General features: G+C 37.5%; 1 protein-coding gene across 6 annotated transcripts in view; it reads right to left on the reverse strand.

Moving 5' to 3' along the window:
• Positions 1–1,510: 1,510 nt before the first annotated feature.
• LOC117317758 (voltage-dependent L-type calcium channel subunit beta-1-like) overlaps positions 1,511–21,423 on the reverse strand; it is a 102,026-nt gene continuing 82,113 nt past the window's right edge. For all 6 annotated transcript variants that reach the window (XM_033872673.1, XM_033872677.1, XM_033872674.1 and 3 more), the window contains 5 exons: positions 14,192–14,331; positions 13,302–13,402; positions 12,320–12,471; positions 10,592–10,687; positions 1,511–9,839 (listed from right to left, as the gene is read on the reverse strand). In XM_033872673.1, coding sequence (XP_033728564.1) covers positions 9,258–9,839; positions 10,592–10,687; positions 12,320–12,471; positions 13,302–13,402; positions 14,192–14,331 — 1,071 coding nt within the window. In that variant the 3' untranslated portion in view covers positions 1,511–9,257. The remainder of the gene's footprint in view (positions 9,840–10,591; positions 10,688–12,319; positions 12,472–13,301; positions 13,403–14,191; positions 14,332–21,423) is intronic.

Below are 21,423 nucleotides of genomic sequence, written 5' to 3' on the forward strand. Positions count from 1 at the left end.
ACTAATCCGAGGTTTTCACGAACATTACAGTGTACTAATCCAAGGTTTTCACGAACATTACAGTGTACTAATCCGAGGTTTTCAGGAACATTACAGTGTACTAATCCGAGGTTTTCACGAACATTACAGTGTACTAATCCGAGGTTTTCACGAACATTACAGTGTACTAATCCGAGGTTTTCAGGAACATTACTGTGTTCTTACCAGAGGTTTTCAGGAACATTACAGTGTACTAATCCGAGGTTTTCACGAACATTACAGTGTACTAATCCGAGGTTTTCAGGAACATTACAGTGTACTAATCCGAGGTTTTCACGAACATTACAGTGTACTAATCCGAGGTTTTCACGAACATTACTGTGTACTAATCCGAGGTTTTCACGAACATTACTGTGTACTAATCCGAGGTTTTCACGAACATTACAGTGTACTAATCCGAGGTTTTCAGGAACATTACTGTGTTCTTACCAGAGGTTTTCAGGAACATTACAGTGTACTAATCCGAGGTTTTCAGGAACATTACTGTGTACTAATCCGAGGTTTTCAGGAACATTACTGTGTACTAATCTGAGGTTTTCAGGAACATTACTGTGTACTAATTGGAGGTTTTCAGGAACATTACAGTGTACTAATTGGAGGTTTTCAGGAACATTACAGTGTACTAATCCGAGGTTTTCAGGAACATTACAGTGTACTAATTGGAGGTTTTCAGGAACATTACTGTGTACTAATTGGAGGTTTTCACGAACATTACTGTGTACTAATCCGAGGTTTTCAGGAACATTACTGTGTACTAATCCGAGGTTTTCACGAACATTACTGTGTACTAATCCGAGGTTTTCAGGAACATTACTGTGTACTAATCCGAGGTTTTCAGGAACATTACTGTGTACTAATCCGAGGTTTTCAGGAACATTACTGTGTACTAATTGGAGGTTTTCACGAACATTACAGTGTACTAATCCGAGGTTTTCAGGAACATTACTGTGTACTAATCCGAGGTTTTCACGAACATTACTGTGTACTAATCCGAGGTTTTCACGAACATTACTGTGTTCTTACCAGAGGTTTTCAGGAACATTACTGTGTACTAATCCGAGGTTTTCAGGAACATTACTGTGTACTAATCCGAGGTTTTCAGGAACATTACTGTGTACTAATCCGAGGTTTTCAGGAACATTACTGTGTACTAATCCGAGGTTTTCAGGAACATTACTGTGTACTAATCCGAGGTTTTCACGAACATTACAGTGTACTAATCCGAGGTTTTCAGGAACATTACTGTGTACTAATCCGAGGTTTTCAGGAACATTACAGTGTACTAATCCGAGGTTTTACTAATCCGAGGTTTTCACGAACATTACAGTGTACTAATCTGAGGTTTTCAGGAACATTACTGTGTTCTTACCAGAGGTTTTCAGGAACGTTACAGTGTGCCAATATCTCATGAAAGTAATGATTTGTTCTTCCAGTGAAATTCTTCAGTACAAAATAAGAACCAACATCAATATCCGAATGGAGATAAAAATCCGTTTTATTTACAAATCCAACAAGGTAGATTATTATTGTTATTATAGTGAAAATTGTACAAGTGGAAAAAAAAATGACAGATAATTTCACCTCTGTCAAAACAACACAGTTATAAATAAATTGTATAATTACCATAGTTAGGAGTTGTCGGCAGGTCCGCCGAGTAGCGAACACATGATGGTCTGGCTATAAGGAAACGGTCATAACAGCTGTATGATGCTAAAATGATGCCTTCCATGATGTGGCATGGCTGTTCAGGATGGATCTGTATCTATTGATGGTTAGTCTATTGATAATGTGATCCATTCGGAATGACCTTACCATGTAATGGTATACATCAAACACCGTAGTCAACTGGGGAGATAATTTTTAAATATCTGGATTCTTGACTGGATGGTGCCATTGCAGGATTTGAGTCAGTGATATTGACGACGGTGAGGAAGGGACCAAGGGTGTCCAATATCAAGGTCCAGTGACCGCCAGCAAGGCAGTGTTGGAGGGCTCTCAAATTCAAAATGAAACACAGTGTGCAGTATCAAAGTTTATCACATGCAAACAGTATGTAGAACATAGAGTTGTAAATGTCACTCATTCTCTTGTTAAAGACTAAAAAATCATACCAGCTGTGGGAGAATGGTTGAGGAAAGGGTTTCTTATCCTGTGCAACAACCACACTCCACTACAGACGGTTTGTATATATATTATAGACGACCATGTTCTCCGAAAGTCAGACCCAACAAAGTCGGGCAAAGAAGTTCTGAAGGGTCTCAGCACCCGAACCAAAACTGTATATATTCAAGATTACAAAAGATTTGCAATTAAGTTTACACAACCAAAATTTTGTATAGCTAATATCAGAATTTAAAAAACAAAAGATGTACTTGACATCGACAATAAACTATAAAATTCAAAATGTAACCAATTTGTACAAATTGATTAAAAATTTTGTTGCTAAATAAATTATGTATTTTTCAAACACTGAATCATTTCAGATTTTCAAAACTGGCAATAAATTTCAAGTTTTGAAAAAAAAAAAAAAAAAATACAATTTAGGAATTTTTTTTTTTTTTACAATTTTAAGGATACAGCCAAAGGCATTGATACCTCACATTAGATACAGTTGCTAGGTACATTCAAAACAATAACATGTACCAGTACAAGTCTTTTACACATGCATGTACAATCACATTTCATTCACAACTTTTCTTACTATAACTTATCCACAAGATGAATAACATGCAGAATTAAATAACGGAAAACAAATATACACAGCGAACGTTGATCACTGTCTGGTATTTGTGTATAGATGTACACTGTAGTAGTGTAAAGCTACACCATGTCCGAAAGACTAACAGATTTATTATCATAATAATAATCACAAATCCCCTCCGCATCTCAACACATAGAAATCTTTATAACATAAAAATCTCAAATCATAATAAACATGTGTATCCACTTCCCATTAAATGTGTGTAGTAAATCTCAAAAGGTGAATTAATTGCGTAAAAAGTGTGCCACATACTGAACAAAGTATATGAGATTCTGTTTCTCGGTAAACAGCGCAAGAGATTCTGTCGCTAAACAGTGCCAGTAAATAACACGCTGTACAAGGGGCTGGTTGTTTACATAAACATAACCATGACAACCAAACTCTCACACTTGAGGCTAGTATGGAAGATCCACATTTATATTCATAAATATTCATGAGCAAAATGGAAATTTATCAGCCAATCATGTGCTCCGGACTACTATCCTGATCAATAGACAATAACATTACTTCTAATCGATTCTCACACAATGGCTTGCATTGAAATTTGAACCAGGTGGGATGAAAGGGAGAGTAAAGATGTTAAATAAAATATAGTTTGAAATGGATGAACTTTTTAAATACCAAGTTTCTTTCTTTAAAAAAACGATACATTTTAAGGAGTCTTGTAAAAAAAAGTGACTTAAGATGCATATTTAAAAAAAAAAATTATATGAGAACTCCCTATGTACTGACACGCTCCATGACAATGCACTAGGATAATAAATAGCAGACCTCATGTCTTATGAACATGTGAAATGCTTACATAATTGACAATGTCAACGGCCAAGTTCATCAGTCTTCCATTTATGTATCATATAAGTGGTTCTAAAATTCTAAGCTTTTAAAGTACAAAGTTTTACAGACACAGATGGCACCTAAGAGGTCATGACCTTCCGTCCAATCGGTGAAAATGAGGTATTGATGAATAAATGGTTGGTTGAATAAAAATCAATACATCGTATAGATACAGATAAATAAGAGACTCTCCCAACATAAATGTACTAAACAATCTAAATCAAACAGGTCACCAGTAAGTAAACTAGGGTTTATATACTAATACAGGAGATCAGAGCATATGGCCTGCCACAGCTGATCAACATCCCCGCATACACCGTTATCTGTACAGGAAACAGGCTACAATTTATACCTGCTCAGGGATAAAAAAAATTACCACAGAAATGGTACAATTCATACCTGCTCAAGTGATAAAATTACCACAGAAATAGTACAATTCATACCTGCTCGGGTAATAAAATTACAGAAATGGTACAATTTGTACCTGCTCAGGTGATAAAATTACCACAGAAATAGTACAATTCATACCTGCTCAGGTGATAAAATTACAGAAATAGTACAATTCATACCTGCTCGGGGATAAAAAAGTTACCATAGAAATGGAACAATTTGTACCTGCTAGGGTGAAAAATCTTACCAGAAATGGTACAATTTGTACCTGCTTGGGTGAGAAAATCTTACTACCAATTTATACCTGCTGAGGTGAAAAAATTACCACAGAAATGGTACAATTTGTACCTGCTCGGGTAAAAAAAAACCAAGGAAATTGTACAATTCATACCTGCTCAGATGAAAAAAATACCACAGAAATGGTACAATTCATACCTGCTCAGGTGAAAAACCTTGGTCTAGATAAACTTATACCACTAAACAAGGTCTAACACACAGGAAGACCACATCGAACCAAGTTGATGTTTTTTTTTGCTTTTGTTTGTTTGTTTGTTGGGTTTTTTTTTTTGATAATGTTATGGATTTTTATAACTGCAAATGAGTATTTTACACATATTGTCTGCTCACAAAACAATGTTAAAATGAGCTCATAAGATATCTGGTATGTGACGATCGCAAATATTTAAAATATTGCAACAAATTCTGGCAGGATAGATTTGGTCAACATGCGATTGGGTGGTGATGAGTTGATAATTTACCTTGTTTTTAAATTTGAAAATGACTTTAAAATGCTTCCTTTTCATTTAATGGAGCAGCTTTCCTCACAAACAGTTTTATTTCAAAATCATTAAAAATAGATTTTGTTTAGATTTCATTACAGGGTACTGGTAATATCTTAAAGCACAAACTAGTATACTTATAATAATTTTTGTTTAGTTTGCAAATGAGACAAAAATTCAAATAATCATATCAGGAAAAGATACACAATTTGATAAAATTCTATACCAATATTAAGAAATCATTGAGAATAGACATCAACTCGGTGTATATTCATAATTAAATTGAGTGTAAAATGTTCAGGAGGCTTTGTAAGGTGATGATTACTCCAGAAAAGAAAATATGGACACAAAATCTGCAAACTTCCGAGTCACAATCTTGCAATAATTGGAGGGTTAAATTAGTCAAATCCATGAAATAACGGTCACATTCCCAATATATAGTATCCATGGAGACAAATATTGGCCATTGATTGATTGTTTAGATTGACAGGAGAGGTAAATTTACACAACTTAATTTCAAGACCCTATCTCCAGCAAGTCTCCACTAAACCTTCCGCAGACCAATCCATCTTTACCGAGTAACTAGGTATGAAATTTTCCTGTTTGTACAACTGAGTTTCTTGTTTACAGATTCTCTGCCCCTGGGACGTGGGTCTTGATTACAGATTCTCTGCCCCTGGGGTACGGGTTTCGTTTACAGATTCTCTGCCCCTGGGGCACGGGTCTTGTTTACAGATTCTCTGCCCCTGGGGTACGGGTCTTGTTTACAGATTCTCTGCCCCTGGGGTACGGGTCTTGTTTACAGATTCTCTGCCCCTGGTGTACGGGTCTTGTTTACAGATTCTCTGCCCCTGGGGTACGGGTCTTGTTTACAGATTCTCTGCCCCTGGGGTACGGGTCTTGTTTACAGATTCTCTGCCCCTGGGGTACGGGTCTTGTTTACAGATTCTCTGCCCCTGGTGTACGAGTCTTGTTTACAGATTCTCTGCCCCTGGGGTACGGGTCTTGTTTACAGATTCTCTGCCCCTGGGGCACGGATCTTGTTTACAGATTCTCTGCCCCTGGTGTACGAGTCTTGTTTACAGATTCTCTGCCCCTGGGGTACGGGTCTTGTTTACAGATTCTCTGCCCCTGGGGCACGGATCTTGTTTACAGATTCTCTGCCCCTGGTGTACGAGTCTTGTTTACAGATTCTCTGCCCCTGGGGCACGGATCTTGTTTACAGATTCTCTGCCCCTGGGGCACGGATCTTGTTTACAGATTCTCTGCCCTGCCCACATCTACATGTAGGTCATAAAGGAAGACAGGTTCCATAGAATATCTAGATGCTTGTGTTTAGAAATGGTTGCTAGGCTACAAAGATTTAAAATGTGTTGATTGGTGATGAGAACTGCAAATGTCTAGAAAGATCTACATCATACTAAAATAAATATACATGGGGTCAACAACTGTACCGCACATAGCAAACATGTCACTTATTTTTGATTTTCTCATTTAATATACAAACATGGAAAAACATTTGCTGGAATAAGATCAGTTTTGAAAGGAGTTTGGGAGCATCTTTTGTGTGAATGTGAAATGATAGGGAGATGTAATTCTCAAAAGAAAAGAAAGTGTCATGTATAATTGTTGTGAACCTATCACCCCTGTACAACAATATATAATAAGATATCCCCAAACCAGTCTATTTTGGTAAAAAGGGGTGGTAGGGTTACATCAACTACAGGTATCCAAACATGCACGTTTTCACAGTATTTACAATTTGTAATTATGAAGCAAAACTTTAGAAAAAAACAAATATCTGTCTATTTTTTATTTTTAAACGATCCTCGTAATGTTTTTTTTGGGGGACAATACTGTTAATTTCACTAGACAAAGTTATTTATTTTGACTGGACTTTTTTGACAAAAGTAACTAACTTGACAACCAAGCATTTGGGGAAGATGAACAGGTCACATTCAGGTGACATGTTGCAAGGAAGTGGCTCATTCAATCATGTAATTTCAATAACAATAAAATGAAAAAATTATTTTTAAAATGAGAGGGATAAGGATGAATGTGTAATGAAGTATAGAGTCTGGCTATGAGAGGCACATCAACCACATCAACTGTACAAAGAGGATATCTTTGATTTTTATTCTATGAGAGATGAGTTATATCGTTATAAAACATTATATATTCTATAATAATAATAATATCTTCTGAATTCCATAAATGCCAAAAGTGAAAATAATGCTTCAGATACCGACATGAAACTGCGAGTTAATGTTATAAATGTTCAGTACTATTGCTCCTGCCTTTTCTGTCTCTACAATCCATTCAAACATTGCTACGTATGATTGCTATTATGTCGAGGAAATATATCAACGGAACACAATAATCAACCTGAGGGTATTTCTGTCCCTCATTGTAAAGTTTGTATTGTTCAAACCCACCATTACATTGTTGAGTTGAACAGTCCGGAGACAGTAGACAAATTATTCTGTCCTTCTCTGTAAAGTTTGTATTGTTCAAACCCACCATTACATTGTTGAGTTGAACAGTCCGGAGACAGTAGACAAATTATTCTGTCCTTCTCTGTAAGGTTTGTATTGTTCAAACCCACCATTACATTGTTGAGTTGAACAGTTCGGAGGCAGTAGAGACAAATTATTCTGTCCCTCGAAGATTCTGCTGAGATGAACAATTTAGATGCAGGTAAGATTTTAAATGGTGTATGATATTTTATAGGGAAAACTTGTGAGACAAAAGGATCAATGATACAATCCTATAATAAGACACACAGGGTCAGAAAGAGGTCAGGAAGAGGTCAGCAGGGTCATTCTACAGAGAGACAGAAGGGGTAAGGATGAGTAATTCAATGTCGGCATGCACAGGTCAGAAAGTACAAACAGGTCAACAGACGAAAACTCAAACCAATTTTGAAGGGTGTTGGGAACAAAACAAACGTGTTGAGCAATAACACAATGGCTAAGCCATTTCACAACAGAAGTCAAACATTATGTTTGACCAATCATATTGCACTGTCATACAGCTGGCAGACACTCCCAGTCAGCAATGAACATAAAGATGGTGACAAACAGACATTACTCAGAGGTCAGGATCAATCCATACAGCAAGCTAAAGTCGAGGATGACACAATCAAAATCCAAAGTCCTTACAGAGGAAAAAGGTCACACATGCCATCTTTTCGTATTAAAATTGTAACAAATATATTTGTCTGAATTGAAAATTTTTTCAAAAATAATTGCAATTATTCAAGTTGTCTCCTTGAGTAGAAGAGATATTTATAATTCTTTTTTTTTTTTTTTTTTAATTAATACTTTAAGTGGAAATCTGTATCCCACAGACAGTGATCTTTGTCCTGTTAGTGAAGATATCGCCAACAAGAAATCTGCCAAACCCGCTTCATTGGAACATTTAGAAAACTGTGTAAAGATGTAATACATCAATCATATGTGACATGTTATGCCTGAAAACACTGCTAGCGGACACATCATCAGCAGCACAATGACTCTACCATTGGGGAGACAACTCTATAATCGCAAAAAAAAGAGAAAAAAAATGTTTTTCAAACCCTGAAACCCAAAATGAATTTTTAACTTTCCATCTTGTTAATAATTAGTGGAGGCTGTATTCAGTTTAGATAATTTCATGTTGTTACTTAGTAACAAACTTTGGTTGCTAAGTAACAAACTTTAGTTTCTAAGTAACAAAGGTTTATGTTGTATCACCTTTCATCTCTACATCCTCGACAAACCTTCGTCATAAAAACATTTGATTATCCTTTTTCACGGACACGCAGCAGATTAAATAACAACCATTACCACACACTCTCGCTCCTCATCAGCTATAACACTAGAGTCACCCTATGTCTGCACAACATCAGAAATCAAGGTAAACAAGAGACCACAGAGGGATCCAGGCACCCACCATTGAATAATATTAATTGCTTCTATGTAAGACAGATCTTTTCTCTAGTTTTTCCTTCTTGCCTCTTAATAATCTGATTATGTGGGAAAACCTTCATATGAAACCTAAGGAAGATTTAAGAAAGGCATCTTTCCGCTATTTTGTTTTCCCGATCAGATTAAAAATTAAAATGGTCCAAGGGACCAAGTGAAGTTTGAGAAATATCCTTCTCAAGAAATAGTGATAACAATGATTGTTTACAGACAGACCACAGACCGAAAGAGCGATTTTAATAGCCACCATCATCAAATGGTGGGCTAAAAATTCTCAACTTAAAAAAGTTTGTAGGGGTCAAAGGTTGCAAGTCATGGTCAACATCATCATCATCTTCATCATCATCAATTGCACTAATTAATCGATTTTGTCATTGATGTCACTCAATAGTTATACTACATACTGGGATGTCAAACAGAAAAAAAAACGCAATTTGTTAGTATTAAACTGGAGGCGATCACGTTTACAGCGCTCTACCCCCGTGTGAACTAGATGTCAATACTGGCTTGTTTCATTTGTTGTTGATAACTGGAGTTTCTGGGAGAGGAGCCATATTTACTGTCTATTGTGTCGCGTTCCCGACCGTACGGACGAGACCCGTGATCTCCCCGTCGGTGATCGTAACTATGACCACGTGGCTCCCGGTCACCGTGCCCAACATAGTCCCTTCTCCTATCGGCCTTTTCGTAACCACTATCCCGATCATAGTCAGCAGATCCATGATCATGATCATGATGAAGTTTGTCGTGTGATGGGCTGACATCGTGATCATGTGAATGTCTATCACGCCCTCCTCCATGATCATACGAATCGTGGTGACTTCCACGTGGGTGTCGGTCAGGCGAATCCCTACGGTCCATACTGTGTGGCCTGTTAGAAGACATGTGTGCCGGCAGTGTGTTGTGACGCGACAGCGGATTGGGTGAGGGCGGGCCCTGGCCGTGTTGCCGTGGCGACTGAGGAGTGTTGTTAGGAGGATGTGTGGCCCGCCAGTATGCCTCCAGGAACTCAGCGAGGTGTTCACAGGCATCTTCTAGTTGGTTTTCATCCAGTACAACATCAAACATATCCTACAATGGAAAACAGACATTAAAACAAGGCAAACCAGGAAACGTTCTACTGGATGTCATGGTATATACATTGAGGATTTTCCTACATACACATTGTTAAAAAAAGACTGAAATGTGAAACACTTGCAAATAAACAAGAGGTCAAAGGCGCCTGCATATCTCAAATGAATATTTCAGTAATCATTGGAATATGCAAGTAACAATTTAAAGAAATTACCTTTATTTCCCTAATTGGCCCAACCCCTCATACCCAAGGGAGTCACCATTCCTGCAAAATCTATTTCCCTTTCCCTAAGGTTGCTTTGACCAAATTTGATCAAAACAGTATTTGGCAGGTGAAGACCATTTTCAACAACCAGTATGTAAAGTTACATCCCCTTTCCATCTTGTCAATGGTTTATGATTAGACACAAACCAACCAGCAAGCCTAATAACTTGTGCAGAAAATAATTCGGAATACTCAGTGATAAGTCAGGTCATTGTCTTTGATTTTAACATTTATTCAAAAGCTTATATATCTTAAATAGAAGTCTTATAAAAACACCAACAGTAGATTTCCTCAGGAATTCCGAGTGATTCAGTCCTGACAGAGGCCCACTATAGAAAATTTCCTAAGAAAAGGGAAGTGGAGTTGTTTATTATATAAATATGATAACTACATCACATGAGCAGCTGACATGTGACCAGATTCTACATCATGTGACCACATGCCATGTGACAATCATGTGATCGTCTATGAACAACAACTGTACCTGACTACATTGGTTAAGTTTATCTGCTGCCACGAGCTGGACGTTCATATTCCGGCTCTGGGACTTCCCACGGGATTTGATTAATCGCTGTAGTACCTGTAACAGATCCAGATATAAAACATAAGAATTACATGAAAGCAGCATGTTAAAATTTCACTGTCAAAAAAGAAAAGCACAGTCTGACTGTGATAATGGTATGCTACCTTACTGATAGTGTGTTCCTGTTAAAAAGGACCTTAAAGGACGACACAAGAGGCCCATGGGGCTTGCTTCACTCACCTGGATATTTCAGTGATTACGGCAGAAGTTAGAAGATTCAAAGCAACTTATTTTGAAAAGTACTCAACATTAAAACAGTATGAATGAATATATTTTTAGAGTGATGTCCCTTTAAAAGGCGTTCATTTCCCTATTGCTATTTTTCTTACGAAGCAGCAGGTAGCAGCCTTTGTCTATTGTGTGATGGAGGTGGTATTGGTATTAGTTGTAGCCACTTGTACTTCACATAGTAACATATTGCCTTACTCTTTTGATCGGCCATTTGTTTAAAATGAAGCCAGACCTATGATTTTGTATCCCCTACATGCCAATCAGCTTTCCAGTTTGTTAGTACAGTCTCCAGCTATATTCTTGGATTAGAAAACACATTTCCCGTGTGTCAAAGTGATTAAGAGGAGTGTTAATTTCATATTTCAATTTGTTTTAGGGTAGTATTTCTGCATAAACTACTTAGCAGTAGTGTAGGTCATGACCACTACAGGTCAAGGTCATTAGGACCAACTAGATGTGCTGTAGGTCATGGCCACTACAGGTCAAGGTCGTTGGGACCAGTTAGCAGTACTGTAGGTCATGACCACTACACGTCAAGGTCGTTGGGGCCATTTAGCAGTACTGTAGGTCATGGCCACTACAGGTCAAGGTCGTTGGGACCAGTTAGCAGTACTGTAGGTCATGACCACTACAGGTCAAGGTCGTTGGGGCCATTTAGCAGTACTGTAGGTCATGATCACTACAGGCCAAGGTCGTTGGAACCAGCTAGCAGTACTGTAGGTCATGATCACTACAGGCCAAGGTCGTTGGGACCAGTTAGCAGTACTGTAGGTCATGACCACTACAGGTCAAGGTCGTTGGGACCAGCTTGCAATACTGCAGGTCATGACCACTACAGGTCAAGGTCGTTGGGACCAGCTAGCAATACTGCAGGTCATGATCACTACAGGTCAAGGTCGTTGGGACCAGCTAGCAATACTGCAGGTCATGATCACTACAGGTCAAGGTCGTTGGGACCAGCTAGCAATACTGCAGGTCATGATCACTACAGGCCAAGGTCGTTGGGACCAGCTAGCAATACTGCAGGTCATGATCACTACAGGTCAAGGTCGTTGGGACCAGCTAGCAATACTGCAGGTCATGATCACTACAGGCCAAGGTCTTTGGGACCAGCTAGCAATACTGCAGGTCATGATCACTACAGGCCAAGGTCGTTGGGACCAGCTAGCAATACTGCAGGTCATGATCACTACAGGCCAAGGTCGTTGGGACCAGTTAGCAGTACTGTAGGTCATGATCACTACAGGCCAAGGTCGTTGGGACCAGTTAGCAATACTGCAGGTCATGACCACTACAGGTCAAGGTCGTTGGGGCCATTTAGCAGTACTGTAGGTCATGACCACAACAGAGCATTGTTTGTAATATCAGTACAGTTCTTTGGTTGAGCATGATAGTTACCTTTGGTGATGCAATTTTGACATATACAATAACAGGAGCTAGAGACGTCTTGGTGAGTTGAGAGGGATGGTTTATAGTGTCACAGTCCAGCACAACCAATTGTAGCGACCGCGCCAGGTCAAATATCCTCTCTATTTGAAACTGCACCTCACCTACAATTCACAAAAAGAACAAGAAATTGCATCATTTGTTATTCTTCACTATTGGCAATACAGTTCACATTCAAGTTGATTAAAGTCATATTTAGACTTAATGGCATGCAAATCTAATTAGACTAGTTATTTCTTTTAAAAATCTTCAAGACAATGCAACAAATTAGTCCCCCACTGGATGGGAAATTATATGCCAAGAATGCATAGATAACTTTGTTATAAATAAGTTGAACCCATATCCCAAGCATGAAGTTTCACATATAAGTAGTGTAAGAGATAGAGCCTAGAACAAAATGTTCTTTGATGTTGATCAAAGGTCAAAATTTAGGTCAGAGTGACCTACTTTTGACCCATGACACAACACCTGATACAGGTGAACCCAAGTATGTAGTTCAATTGACTAGAAGTGTAGGATGTAGAGACAAAACAAACTTTTTCTTTGATATAGTTCAAAGGTCAATATCTGACCAACTTTTGTTACATGGCATACTGCCATACCAAGGTAAACATGAAATTTAAGTTCAAGTGAAAAGTAGATTAGAAGATTGAGTCTGGACATGAAGGATGGAAAGAAGGACAGATGGACATAATGCAAAACTACAGTCCTTCTTCCTCTCCTAATTCTCTAGTTCCCGGTAGGGGACTAATAAACTTTCTTTACCCAACAAAGGAACACCACACACTTCCAACATTGTCTGCTCCAAAAAGGAAAATCAGCTCAACTGAAACGTATTTGATAAAGTGAGTGGAAGCTCATAAGGTTCTCTTATATGTGTCACTATCAGTGCTGTAGAACAAAAGTACAGACCAAATCAGTTAGGTATACTCACCTATACCTGGTGTTTTGGGTGAAAGCATCCGGTTCCCTGGCTTGTTATAAGGATGGCGCTTAGCTAATGATATATCTGCTGCTACCTGTGTGATTATAATCCTGTAATAAAAAGTAATAACAACATTAATACCTACAGTACATACTAATTAACATATTACATACTAATTAACATATCACATACTAATTAACATACTAATTAACATATCACATACTAATTAACATATCACATATAATTAACATATCACATACTAATTAACATATTACATACTAATTAACATATCACATACTAATTAACATATCACATACTAATTAACATATCACATACTAATTAACATATTACATACTAATTAACATATTACATACTAATTAACATATTACATACTAATTAACATATTACATACTAATCGACCTACTACACACTATTTACCTTTATTTCTAGCTATGGAGTACTACATGCAGTATTTCTTATAATTTCCGCCCACCTGAGTAGAAGTACATTTCTACATCTATTTTTCTAGGTCTCTTGTGTGTAATTACCCTAGGTAAACTGAAATTCCTGTCTAATTCACTATCACGGGTGTGATTTCAGTTACATAGACAGCTTTTTTTACCCATCTCAATGAAGTTAAAAGCAGAAGCATATATTTTTCACAAACATTCATGTAATTTCTAGAATTACTTGTGTCCAACCTTCCTTAAATATGAAACATTTTAACCACATGAATGATAGGAATATAGGAGTCAAACAGAATTTGTGTGAAGCATCGTCTTGTTACATGTCTGACAACCTGTAATCCTAATTCAAATTACACACAAGTTTGTTAGTTCACTGGGTTGATTGCCCCTTAAACAGCCAAGTCTTTTTAAAGTTACTCTTTCAGGACTTACCTCCCTTCAAACCGATGTTTGAGGAAATCAAACAGGGCTTTCTGCATCATGTCTGTTACTTCATAACCTTTTAGTGAGGGCCCTATCAACACCACGGGTCTCATGGAAGGCACTACTTCATAGGGCGGGATACTCTCAGACTGTAACACATCGTCATACCAACTTATATACTGTAACACTTATAATGGTAATAAACACATCGTCATACCAACTTATATACTGTAACACTTATAATGGTAATAAACACATCGTCATACCAAGTTATATACTGTAACACTTATAATGGTAATAAACACATCGTCATACCAAGTTATATACTGTAACACTTATAATGGTAATAAATACATCGTCATACCAAGTTATATAATTATAATAAATACAAGGAGATAGAACAAGTGCAATCAATGATTGCGAAAGCTCACCAGTGGCAGCAATCACACTATGCATTCATTTTTTGTGTATGTATAAGCATATCATTTTTAAACTGTACGTCAAAATATCGCTCCTTAAAGAGGGTTTATGTGCCCCAAAAAAAAGTCTACTAAATGGTAAAATGCCAAAAAAAATCGTTTTTCTCTGCATGATTTTGGCATAACATCACTCCTGGACTTCTAATGAATGTATAAACCAAATCAGAAGGGTGTGAGGTGTATACTTTTGGACTTAGAAGCTTTCCAAAAACTGATCCCAAAAACTTTTAAGTGGGGTGGGACATCGACGCGGTCAGCATTAGCTCACGGGGCATTATAGCAAGGTTTTACTGTATATATACGAGGGGCATTACAGCAAGGTTTTACTGTATATAAACGAGGGACATTACAGTAAGGTTTTACTGTATATATACGAGGGGCATTACAGCAAGGTTTTACTGTATCTAAACGGGGGGCATTACAGTAAGGTTTTACTGTATATAAACAAGGGGCATTATATCAAGGTTTTACTGTATATAAACGAGGGGCATTACAGTAAGATTTTACTGTATATAAACAAGGGGCATTACAGCAAGATTTTACTGTATATAAACGAGGGGCGTTATATCAAGGTTTTACTGTATATAAACGAGGGGCATTACAGCAAGATTTTACTGTATACAAGAGATCCCAGAGGGATCTTGGCGCCCACCATTGAATGTTCTTCATAGGTTCCATGTCAGATTGATCTTTTCTCTACTTTTCTCTTCTTCTAAGTCTTACTAATCTGTGTAAATTCAGAAGAAACCTCTAGTACTTTTCAAACAAGGGAAACCTATATATCAAATTTAAGATTAAGGCACCATGGGGAACCTATATATGGAATTTGAGAAAGATTCCTTCAGTACTTTCTGAGAAATAGCGATAACAAACTTCAATTGTCAAAATCCAAGATGGCTGCTTGTCGGCCATCTTGTATTCCGATTGGTCTCAAAATGCAATATGCATAACTAAGCACCTGGGGGAACCTACATATGAAATTTCAGGAAAATCCCTTCATTAGTTTCTTAGAAATAGTGATAACCAGTTTCAATTTTTCGAAATCCAAGATGGCTGCCTGTCGGCCATGTTGTTTTCTGATTAGTCTCAAAATACAATATGCATAACTAGGCACCAAGGGTAACCTACATAAGAAATTTCAGGAAGGTCCCTTCAGTGCTTTCTGAGAATTAGCGATAACAAATTTCAATTGTCAAAATCCAAGATGGCTGCCTGTCGGCCATGTTGTTTTCTGATTGGTCTCAAAATGCAATATGCATAACTTGACACCAAGGGGAACCTACATATGAAATTGGAGAAAGATCCCTTTGGTACTTTCTCAGAAATAGCGATAACAAACTTCAATGGTCAAAATCCAAGATGGCTGCCTGTCGGCCATGTTGTTTTCCGATCAGTCCCAAAGTGCAATATGCATTACTAGGCACCAAGGGGAACCTACATATGAAATTTGAGAAAGATCCCTTCAGTACTTTCTCAGAAATAGCGATAACAAACTTCAATGGTCAAAATCCAAGATGGCTGCCTGTCGGCCATGTTGTTTTCCGATCTGTCTCAAAATGCAATATGCATAACTAAGCACCAAGGGGAACCTACATATGAAATTTGAGAAAGATCCCTTCAGTACTTTCTCAGAAATAGCGATAACAAACTTCAATGGTCAAAATCCAAGATGGCTGCCTGTCGGCCATGTTGTTTTCCGATCGGTCCCAAAATGCAATATGCATAACTAGGCACCAAGGGGAACCTACATATGAAATTTGAGAAAGATCCCTTCTGTACTTTCTCAGAAATAGCGATAACAAACTTCAATGGTCAAAATCCAAGACGGCTGCCTGTCGGCCATGTTGTTTTCCGATTCGTTCCAAAATGCAATATGCATAACTAGGCACAAAGGGAAACCTACATATGAAATTTGAGAAAGATCCCTTCAGTACTTTCTCAGAAATAGCGATAACAAACTTCAATGGTCAAAATCCAAGATGGCTACCTGTCGGCCATGTTGTTTTCTGATCGGTCCCAAAATGCAATATGCATAACTAGGCACCAAGGGGAACCTACATATGAAATTTGAGAAAGATCCCTTCAGTACTTTCTCAGAAATAGCGATAACAAACTTCAATGGTCAAAATCCAAGATGGCTGCCTGTCGGCCATGTTGTTTTCCGATCTGTCTCAAAATGCAATATGCATAACTAAGCACCAAGGGGAACCTACATATGAAATTTGAGAAAGATCCCTTCAGTACTTTCTGAGAAATAGCGATAACAAACTTCAATGGTCAAAATCCAAGATGGCTGCCTGTCGGCCATGTTGTTTTCCGATCGGTCCCAAAATGCAATATGCATAACTAGGCACCAAGGGGAACCTACATATGAAATTTGAGAAAGATCCCTTCTGTACTTTCTCAGAAATAGCGATAACAAACTTCAATGGTCAAAATCCAAGACGGCTGCCTGTCGGCCATGTTGTTTTCCGATTGGTTCCAAAATGCAATATGCATAACTAGGCACAAAGGGAAACCTACATATGAAATTTGAGAAAGATCCCTTCAGTACTTTCTCAGAAATAGCGATAACAAACTTCAATGGTCAAAATCCAAGATGGCTACCTGTCGGCCATGTTGTTTTCTGATCGGTCCCAAAATGCAATATGCATAACTAGGCACCAAGGGGAACCTACATATGAAATTTGAGAAAGATCCCTTCAGTACTTTCTCAGATATAGCGATAACAAACTTCAATGGTCAAAATCCAAGATGGCTGCCTGTCGGCCATGTTGTTTTCCGATCGGTCCCAAAATGCAATATGCATAACAAGGCACCAAGGGAAACCTACATATGAAATTTGAGAAAGATCCCTTCAGTACTTTCTGAGGGTTAGCGATAACAAGAATTGTTTACGGACGGACGGAGGGACGGAGGGACGGAGGGACCACGGACCACGGACGCAGGGCGATTTGAATAGCCCACCATCTGATGATGGTGGGCTAATAAACGAGGGGCGTTATATCAAGGTTTTACTGTATATAAACGAGGGGCATTACAGCAAGATTTTACTGTATATAAACGAGGGGCATTACAGTAAGGTTTTACTGTATATAAACGAGGGGCATTACAGTACGGTTTTACTGTATATAAACGAGGGGCATTACAGCAAGGTTTTACTGTATATAAACGAGGGGCATTACAGCAAGATTTTACAGTATATAAATGAGGGGCATTACAGTAAGGTTTTACTGTATATAAACAAGGGGCATTACAGCAAAGTTTTACTGTATATAAACGAGGTGCATTACAGTAAGGTTTTACTGTATATAAACAAGGGGCATTACAGTAAGGTTTTACTGTATATAAACAAGGGGCATTACAGCAAGGTTTTACTGTATATAAATGAGGGGCATTGCAGTAAGGTTTTACTGTATATAAACAAGGGGCATTACAGCAAGGTTTTACTGTATATAAACGAGGGGCGTTATATCAGGGTTTTACTGTATATAAACGAGGGGCGTTATATCAAGATTTTACTGTATATAAACGAGGGGCGTTATATCAAGGTTTTACTGTATATAAACGAGGGGCATTACAGTAAGGTTTTACTGTATATAAACGAGGGGCGTTATATCAGGGTTTTACTGTATATAAACGAGGGGCGTTATATCAAGATTTTACTGTATATAAACGAGGGGCGTTATATCAAGGTTTTACTGTATATAAACGAGGGGCATTACAGTAAGGTTTTACTGTATATAAACGAGTGACATTACAGCAAGGTTTTACTGTATATAAACGAGGGGCATTACAGTAAGGTTTTACTGTATATAAACGAGGGGCGTTACAGTAAGGTTTTACTGTATATAAACGAGGGGCGTTACAGTAAGGTTTTACTGTATATAAACGAGGGGCATTACAGCAAGGTTTTACTGTATATAAACAAGGGGCATTACAGTAAGGTTTTACTGTATATAAACGAGGGGCATTACAGTAAGGTTTTACTGTATATAAACAAGGGGCATTACAGTAAGGTTTTACTGTATATAAACGAGGGGCATTACAGTAAGGTTTTACTGTATATAAACAAGGGGCATTACAGTAAGGTTTTACTGTATATAAACGAGGGGCATTACAGTAAGGTTTTACTGTATATAAACATGGGGCATTACAGTAAGATTTTACTGTATATAAACGAGGGGCATTACAGTAAGGTTTTACTGTATATAAACATGGGGCATTACAGTAAGGTTTTACTGTATATAAACGAGGGGCATTACAGTAAGGTTTTACTGTATATAAACAAGGGGCATTACAGCAAGGTTTTACTGTATATAAACGAGGGGCATTACAGCAAGGTTTTACTGTATATAAACGAGGGGCATGACAGTAAGGTTTTACTGTATATAAACAAGGGGCATTATATCAAGGTTTTACTGTATATAAACATGGGTCGTTACAGCAAGGTTTTACTGTATATAAACGAGGGGCATTACAGTAAGGTTTTACTGTATATAAACAAGGGGCATTACAGCAAGGTTTTACTGTATATAAACGAGGGGCATTACAGCAAGGTTTTACTGTATATAAACATGGGGCATTACAGTAAGGTTTTACTGTATATAAACAAGGGGCATTACAGCAAGATTTTACTGTATATAAACGAGGGGCATTACAGCAAGGTTTTACTGTATATAAACAAGGGGCATTACAGCAAGATTTTACTGTATATAAACGAGGGGCATTACAGCAAGGTTTTACTGTATATAAACATGGGGCATTACAGCAAGATTTTACTGTATATAAACGAGGGGCATTACAGCAAGGTTTTACTGTATATAAACATGGGGCATTACAGTAAGGTTTTACTGTATATAAACGAGGGACATTACAGCAAGATTTTACTGTATATAAACGAGGGGCATTACAGCAAGGTTTTACTGTATATAAACATGGGGCATTACAGTAAGGTTTTACTGTATATAAACAAGGGGCATTACAGCAAGGTTTTACTGTATATAAACGAGGGGCATTACAGCAAGGTTTTACTGTATATAAACAAGGGGCATTACAGCAAGGTTTTACTGTATATAAACGAGGGGCATTACAGCAAGGTTTTACTGTATATAAACATGGGGCATTACAGTAAGGTTTTACTGTATATAAACGAGGGGCATTACAGTAAGGTTTTACTGTATATAAACAAGGGGCATTACAGTAAGGTTTTACTGTATATAAACATGGGGCATTACAGCAAGGTTTTACTGTATATAAACATGGGGCATTACAGTAAGGTTTTACTGTATATAAACATGGGGCATTACAGTAAGGTTTTACTGTATATAAACGAGGGGCATTACAGCAAGGTTTTACTGTATATAAACATGGGGCATTACAGTAAGGTTTTACTGTATATAAACAAGGGGCATTACAGTAAGGTTTTACTGTATATAAACGAGGGGCATTACAGTAAGATTTTACTGTATATAAACGAGGGGCATTACAGCAAGGTTTTACTGTATATAAACGAGGGGCGTTATATCAAGGTTTTACTGTATATAAACAAGGGGCATTACAGCAAGGTTTTACTGTATATAAACGAGGGGCGTTATATCAAGGTTTTACTGTATATAAACGAGGGGCGTTATATCAAGGTTTTACTGTATATAAACGAGGGGCATTACAGCAAGATTTTACTGTATATAAACGAGGGGCGTTATATCAAGGTTTTACTGTATATAAATAAGGGGCATTACAGTAAGGTTTTACTGTATATAAACGAGGGGCGTTATATCAAGGTTTTACTGTATATAAACAAGGGACATTACAGCAAGGTTTTACTGTATATAAACAAGGGGCATTACAGCAAGGTTTTACTGTATATAAACGAGGGGCATTACAGTAAGGTTTTACTGTATATAAACGAGGGACATTACAGCAAGGTTTTACTGTATAGTTTTACTGTATATAAACAAGGGGCATTACAGCAAGGTTTTACTGTATATAAACAAGGGGCATTACAGTAAGGTTTTACTGTATATAAACGAGGGGCGTTATATCAAGGTTTTACTGTATATAAACGAGGGACATTACAGTAAGGTTTTACTGTATATAAACGAGGGGCATTACAGTAAGGTTTTACTGTATATAAACGAGGGGTGTTATATAAAGGTTTTACTGTATATAAACAAGGGGCATTACAGCAAGGTTTTACTGTATATAAACGAGGGGCGTTATATCAAGGTTTTACTGTATATAAACGAGGGGCGGTATATCAAGGTTTTACTGTATATAAACGAGGGGCATTACAGTAAGGTTTTACTGTATATAAACGAGGGGCATTACAGTAAGGTTTTACTGTATATAAACAAGGGGCATTACAGCAAGGTTTTACTGTATATAAACAAGGGGCATTACAGCAAGGTTTTACTGTATATAAACAAGGGGCATTACAGCAAGGTTTTACTGTATAGTTTTACTGTATATAAACAAGGGGCATTACAGCAAGGTTTTACTGTATATAAACGAGGGGCATTACAGTAAGGTTTTACTGTATATAAACAAGGGGCATTACAGCAAGGTTTTACTGTATATAAACAAGGGGCATTACAGCAAGGTTTTACTGTATATAAACGAGGGGCATTACAGTAAGGTTTTACTGTATATAAACAAGGGGCATTACAGCAAGGTTTTACTGTATATAAACAAGGGGCATTACAGCAAAGTTTTACTGTATAGTTTTACTGTATATAAACGAGGGGCGTTATATCAAGGTTT

This window comes from Pecten maximus, chromosome 19, assembly GCF_902652985.1.
Source record: "Pecten maximus chromosome 19, xPecMax1.1, whole genome shotgun sequence".
Lineage (NCBI taxonomy): Eukaryota > Metazoa > Mollusca > Bivalvia > Pectinida > Pectinidae > Pecten > Pecten maximus.